The sequence below is a fragment of the Cotesia typhae genome, unplaced genomic scaffold (assembly GCF_013202065.1).
Source record: "Cotesia typhae breed Kobodo isofemale line unplaced genomic scaffold, CoteBio_Ctyphae contig_48, whole genome shotgun sequence".
NCBI lineage: Eukaryota > Metazoa > Arthropoda > Insecta > Hymenoptera > Braconidae > Cotesia > Cotesia typhae.
Window position 1 is genome coordinate 7,779,359 of NW_027423756.1, and position 7,103 is coordinate 7,786,461.

General features: G+C 27.0%; 1 protein-coding gene across 1 annotated transcript; it reads left to right on the forward strand.

Annotated features, from left to right (window-relative positions):
- Nucleotides 1-83: 83 nt before the first annotated feature.
- Mnn1 (menin 1) lies at nt 84-4,187 on the forward strand. Its single transcript, XM_074246291.1, has 5 exons — nt 84-375; nt 562-1,178; nt 1,430-1,740; nt 1,868-2,007; nt 2,202-4,187. The coding sequence occupies exons 2-5, from the start codon at nt 605-607 to the stop codon at nt 3,175-3,177; spliced, it is 2,001 nt and encodes a 666-aa protein (XP_074102392.1). The 5' UTR covers nt 84-375; nt 562-604; the 3' UTR covers nt 3,178-4,187.
- Nucleotides 4,188-7,103: the final 2,916 nt, after the last annotated feature.

Sequence of the window (7,103 nt, forward strand, 5' to 3'; positions counted from 1 at the left end):
TAGTTCGTGACAAATCGGCAAAACTCGAGCGTCACTCGGTTTGCGGTTAAAAAAGTAAAACCGGCAGGCGCAGAGCATCGCAGAGTGAGTCAGACTATAGAATTCTAGAACGGAGTAGAAGCTTTTGCGTTGTCGGCTTAGAGTGTGATGGAGGCAGCAGCAGTTGATGGAAAAATATCAGCAGCGGGAAGTTGGAGCGAGTAAACAGAAGCAGAAAGTGCAACGCAATATAGAATACAGTGTAACGTATATAATAGCATAACTGTATAATTTAAAGTTTGAGTTGTTGGTTGTTGGTTGTATGTTAGTAGTATGTTAGGAGTTGGAGCATAAGTAATTAAAGAGACTAAAGAGAGTTGTCGAGAGTAGACACAGGTACAGTCAAAATTCACAATTCTAGTATAAGTAGTAGTCGTCACTAGTCTCAAGTCACTGATCACATCAGCTAAGTGAAGTATTAATTAAAACAAAGTGTATACATAAATAAATCTAATATTCAAGTTATAGGTACTGTATTAATTATTAATCAAAGTAAATATATTTAATTAAATAAATAAGCAGCTCTGGCTTCGGTGGACTGTAAAACAACAGCCGTAACCGAGCCATGGCTATGGCGGGCTTACAAGACGAGGACAAAGCATTATTTCCCGTACGAAGTATATCATCTATTGTACAAATATTTGAAAAGCAGCTGTCAAACAATAACAGTGAACCAGATTTAACGCTGCTGTCGATACTTGTTGGAGCTGTTGAAAATTCATTAACTTGCAATCGTACAGTAGCGTCACCGGAGAATACTATTTACGATGAACCAAAATTACCAGCTCTTGAATTTCATATTGCTGAAGCACTCTACACTAAATTTCATGCAATAATAAAAGGCGCAATTGATTTAACGCTCTATGATAGCAAATACGCATCAAGAGAGCTTGTTAAACGTGTATCAGATGTTATTTGGAATTCATTGACAAGAAGTTATTACAAAGATCGTGCTCATTTACAAAGTTTGTATAGTTATTTGACCGCTAATAAACTTGACTGCTTTGGAGTTGCATTTGCGGTTGTTGCTGGCTGTCAAGCATTGGGATTCAAAGATGTACATCTTGCTATGTCTGAGGATCATGCATGGGTTGTTTGTGGTGAGGATGGTAGTGAAACTGTCGAGGTTACGTGGCATGGTATGTATTACATTTATACATTACGAATATCGTCATTATTTAAATTTAAATTTAAATAATAATAATAATATATTTTTTATTTTTTTATCTAAACCCTATCTAAGCTATTTTTATATTTATTATTAAATTTATTACTACAACACGACTATACAGCTAAAATTATTACGTGGCACTGACGTAGTTGTTGACATAAAATAAAAATAAAAAAAATTAAAACGCAATAAAATAAAAATTTATGTTTTAATATATAGGTAAAGGGAATGAGGATAAACGTGGACAGCCGGTAGAAGCAGGTGTTGCGTCACGCTCCTGGTTATACGTCAATGGGAATGCTGTTGTTTGTACCAGAGCGATGGAAGTCGCAACAATAGTATCTGCGATAAATCCAAGTTTAAGTGCAACTGCGGATGCTGCAGAGGTTGCATTACTGCAGCAAGAATTATTGTGGCTACTCTATGACTTGGGATACTTGGCTAAGTACCCGATGGCACTGGGAAACTTGGGTGATTTAGAGGAAGCTGCTCCTACACCTGGTAGACCGCCGGCTATTGTTCTCTTCCAGGTGAATTTAGTTCTTAATTATCCGGCAGATGGGTTCATTTGTTTTATTTACTTCTACTTCTACTTCTTTATTCCATCTTTAAATGTTTTGTTTTTTTGCTAGTTCCTTTTTTTTTTCTTATCCACAGGAAGCTATTAAGTCGGCGAGAAAATACTATGGTAATGCTCATGTTTATCCATACACGTATCAAGGGGGATATTTGTACCGACATGGGCTACACGCAAATGCTTTAGCATCTTGGGCAGACGCTGCTGACGTTTTACGAAAGTAATTTTTATGTTCATTTATTTACTTATTTAATAGTTCATACATTTATAAATAACATTATAAATTTATTACCTTTATTTATATTAACTTTGATAGAGTTGTTCTGCAACACCGGTCAACCGTTTAAATATTATTTGCCTGATATTATTTTTATTTAATTTAAATCCTTAATAACATTTATATTTATTCAATAGGTATGATTATTCACGCGACGACAGTGAAATATATAAAGAGTTATTGGAAATAGCCAATGAATTAATACCACACACAGTTAGAGCAGATGAACGATTATTGCGGCAGCCCCGTTGTTTTGCGTATTTACTTCGCTTTTATGATGGAATATGTCAGTGGGAGGAGGGAGCAAACACACCCGTACTTCATATAGGTTGGGCAAGACCATTGGTAAATACAATATCGAAATTCGATGCTAGTATTCGGGCACAAGTTATTATTGAGTGCCATGATGAACCAGTGACTTACAGCAAACACGACGACGATACTGGATCGCGACGTGAAGCTAGTCCCGATGATAGGTTTCTTAATAATAATAATACATCAGTCAGTAATAATAATACTATAAATAATAATAATAATAATAATAATAATAATAATAATAATAATAATAATAATAATAATAATAATCATAGTAATAATAATATTAATAATAATAATAATAATAATAATAATAATAATAATAATAATAACAATAACAATTATTGCAAGACTAAAGAACGCAACAATGTTGCGCGTGATTTGATAGCCAAGCTAGAATCAAAAGTACCATCCAACAACACAGCGCCGATGCATCCAAGTATACAGGCTTTGACAGCAGCATGCAGTGAAAAAATATTAAATCGTGATTACTTGTTACAAGGTGATGGTGAGCCATTTGTTGCACCACAAGATAACTCACTACCGCCTACACCTTCCACATCACAAGAGAGTTTCGACCCAGAAGTCGAAATAGACTCGGAAAACGATAGTCCTAAAATTACATTGTATAGTGAAAAAATGAAAGGACTAAAAGATTTATTATTAGCTGAAAAATTAAATACACATGCTATTTCATTACAATTAACAGCACAGAGTCAAGTGCAGATTGGTAAAAAAACCAGGGGCAATGATGATATTGGATTACATCAACGTCCAAAGAGGACACGTCGCGAGTAATAATTTTTTGTTTATATTTTTAAGTTATAATTATTTTCTTTTGACACAGAAATTCACTCTCCATAACTTAGATATATATATATACCTTCATAGATATATAAATATAAATATGTAATTTTATTGGATCGTTTAGCCGACTCTTGCGCAAAAGCTCCAATCAACATAGTTGTTTTAATACTATAGTTATATTTACTTATATAATGGTGTTAAACAACTAAAAATTTTCTCTTTTTTGATTACTTTTTTTTTGCCAGTTAATATAAAAAGCATTAGATCTTATATTTTATAAATATATATTATCGGTTGATCAGATTTTTTCACTTGTATAGATCAAGTGAAAGTTAAAATAATATTTTAATTCATTTAGTATAAGTACATTAGGTGGTATTAAACGTAAGTAGAAGAGTACAAATCTCCCTTGTATCTTTTTTGTTTATTTACATCGCGCGCTACTTGTCATTTTTTTTGACAAAAAAAAAAAAGTTTCATCAAAAAATACTTACGAAACTTAGTATTAAAAAAAAAAAGAAAAATTATAAATATAAAAAATAAATTGATTATATATTTATAATTCGCCTAACGTTGTCGTGACAGTTAAATGATCATTGATAATTTAAAGATATAAATATATATACATAAAAATATTTATATATATTTTTTTTAAATCGGCATTATTTAAATAATTAATTTAACTATTTGCCGTCTATGTCATTTATTGATATTATTCATAGACTCAATCCCTATTTATAAATTGTAATTATTATTATTATTATTATTATTATTTATATTTATATTTCTATTAATTCGTCCAATGTTATTCGATTATTATATATTGATTAATACGCTAGTTGTTTACTGTAAATTATTGTCGTTGATGGGAGGTGTAGAGTCTTGGTAAAAAGTGAGTCAAAAAAATTTTTTTTTTAATTCTAGTGAAGATAAATTCAAACATTCCGCTCCCTACGTGCAAATTATTTTTAATTATAATTATTTCGAGTCATTTAGATTTTTTTTTTCGTTTATTTAAATTGAATTATATATATATATATATATATATATATATATATATATATATATATATATATATATATATATATATATATATATATATATATCGTGAATGAAATCAAATTAAATTAAAAAATATTTAATATTTATTCTTGCGTGGGTTTTTATTTTGATAATTATTAATTATAAATTATTTTATTTGCAATTGCTTAGCATTTGAAAGTTACGCTTGTTGCGCTTAAAACTTTTGCACTACGCTTTTTTTTTTTTTTTTTTTAATTATTACTATATTTATATCCATAATTATTATAATTAATCCAATTATTTTTTATTAATTCTAAATTATTATTATTTTTAATTATTGCACTCAATTTACTTAATATTATAAATTCTTAATCCCTCCCAAGACCGCGAGAAGTTAAATTATATGATATATTAATGTTCAAGTCAATTTGCTATAAACGGGATACTATTAAACTATTTAAAAAATTTTTTCTATTCATATCTTTATGTAATTAAATCAACGTAATTAAATTTAAATCGTTCTCCATGCAGACTTACAATTTAAAGCAAATATATAATAACAAATAATTTAAAAAAATATATTATATATAAATATATATATATATATATATATATATATATATATATATATATATATATATATATATATATATATATATATATTGAAGAAGAAAAAAATATTTTAAACGGGTTGTTGTACGATATACTGTTAAATGTATGAGGTGTACTACATATTTTATTAAGAAGATAATAATAAAAAAAAGAGACGTGTCCCCAAGTTTATTTGAATCAGTTGCAAGATCAAATATTACTTTAAAAGTTTAAAAAAAAAATTATTAAATTAAAATAGTATATTAATAAAATATAAATCAGTTTATAAAATAAATTGGATTAATGATTATGTTATAATGAAGGGCGCTATCTTGCTGTGATGCTGTTAATATACTGTACGATATTATACCTATTAATATGACTGATACGTTGCCAGCAACGTAAAAAAAAAAAATATAATGACAAACAAATTCCTCATTAACTCTCAGTAACTCTCTATTATTATTACTATCTTAACTATTATTATTGAATGAATAGTAAATGGCTATAAAAATAATAAATACTGGGACATTTGCGGTTACAAGTTTCCATTTGTTTAATTACTAGTATACGTTATAGAGGCTGTACTTGAAAATCTAGGAAAAATTATATTTAATAAATTACTATATACGTACATTTGGTTGTGAAATGTTGATATATTTAATGAATAATTAGAAAAAAAAAAATTAAATTAAATTAGAGTAGAATTATTTTAGTGTAATTGTTGTAAAAATGTATCCTAGGTTTTTGAGGATCAGCGTCTGTGTCGTCAAAATAAAATATTTAAAAAAATAAAATGAAAATGATATAAAATTAAACATATATTAATAAAATATATTATGTACAAAGACATTATCTACAATAATTGTAAGCAAATGTATTTGTACAAAAAGGGCATATTATTTTAAATTATTTAAAATTCCATGGTGTTGATAATAAATTGAAGATTAAAATAATAAATGAAAAAAAATGCCATTTTCAGTATTCAAATTAACGTGACATATTATAAATAAGTAAATGAATAAATGGAATAATTAACATAAAGGGAGAGAGAGAGAGAGAGTGAGAGAGTGAGTGAATAAAGTTTTAAAAGAGTGAGAGAGAAAATTAAGAGAGTATGATACACAGCAATTAAGTGATATAACTTATGTATATGTGGAATCGACAGTAAAGAGTATTTTTGTATAATTAAAGCTGCGATTCCAGTTATTTCAACTATGTACTGACTGTGTGATGTTTAATTGAACTTTATTTGTGTTTTTATTGTAAAACTCTGTCATTTCTTCTTTCTATATTTTATTACAAATTAGAGTTATTTATCACATTGCGGCCTGTTAATTAACATTATTCATACATCACATTTTATTCATTAATCATTAATTATAATTAATATTTTTAATAAGTATATTTAACAATTAACTTGTTTTTTAAACGCGTTAGAGGTTCCGTATTGTTAATACGAGTATACTCATTGCGTGCCATAGAAAATTGATTGTTTTATTGCCGCATTATATTCCTCGCACATTTATATACCTCCTCATGGAAAAAATAAAACTAAAAATTACAGTGTAAAATTCAACGTGGCGCTTTGTGATGAAAACTGCAAAAATTACAGTTTCAAATGTAATTATTATAGACTTTACAAGCATTACATTGTAGAATGTAATATTTACATTGAAAGCTCTGAATATAAAATTAAAAAATTGAATTTCGAAAAATTTTTATTTTATACTGTAATTTTTTGTTTTTTTTTTTTCGTGCTTTAATAATTTGAATTTTTTAGATCATGTCTCCCGTTTTTCTATTTTATATTACAAATTAAAAATTAAAAAAAAAAACGAACGCTTAAAGTTTACAAAAAAAATTTTTGAAGATAAATAATTAATTGTCAATGCAACACTCATAGATAAAAATTAAAAGGCATAAATACAAGTACTTAAAATAAAAGGAAAAAATATTTAAATTTTCAGAATTCAGCATCAGTAATAATTAAAATGATATATTAATATGAATAATAGTTAAAAATAAAAAATTTCAATAGATAATATTGATCAGAAAAGATCTTACTATCATTACATTACTACTATTATTGATATTACTAATTCATAAAATAAATTTCAGCGATAAGACTGCTGTTTTTAAAATAGAACCATCCACTACTTGAAAATAGTTATTATGATAAACGACAGTTAATTAAATTTATCTATAATAATATTAATAACAAAAAAAAAAAAAAAATTCAGCATGATGATTAAATAATAGTTGTTAAAAAATAAAAAAAAATAATTCCTAATTGCTTAAAG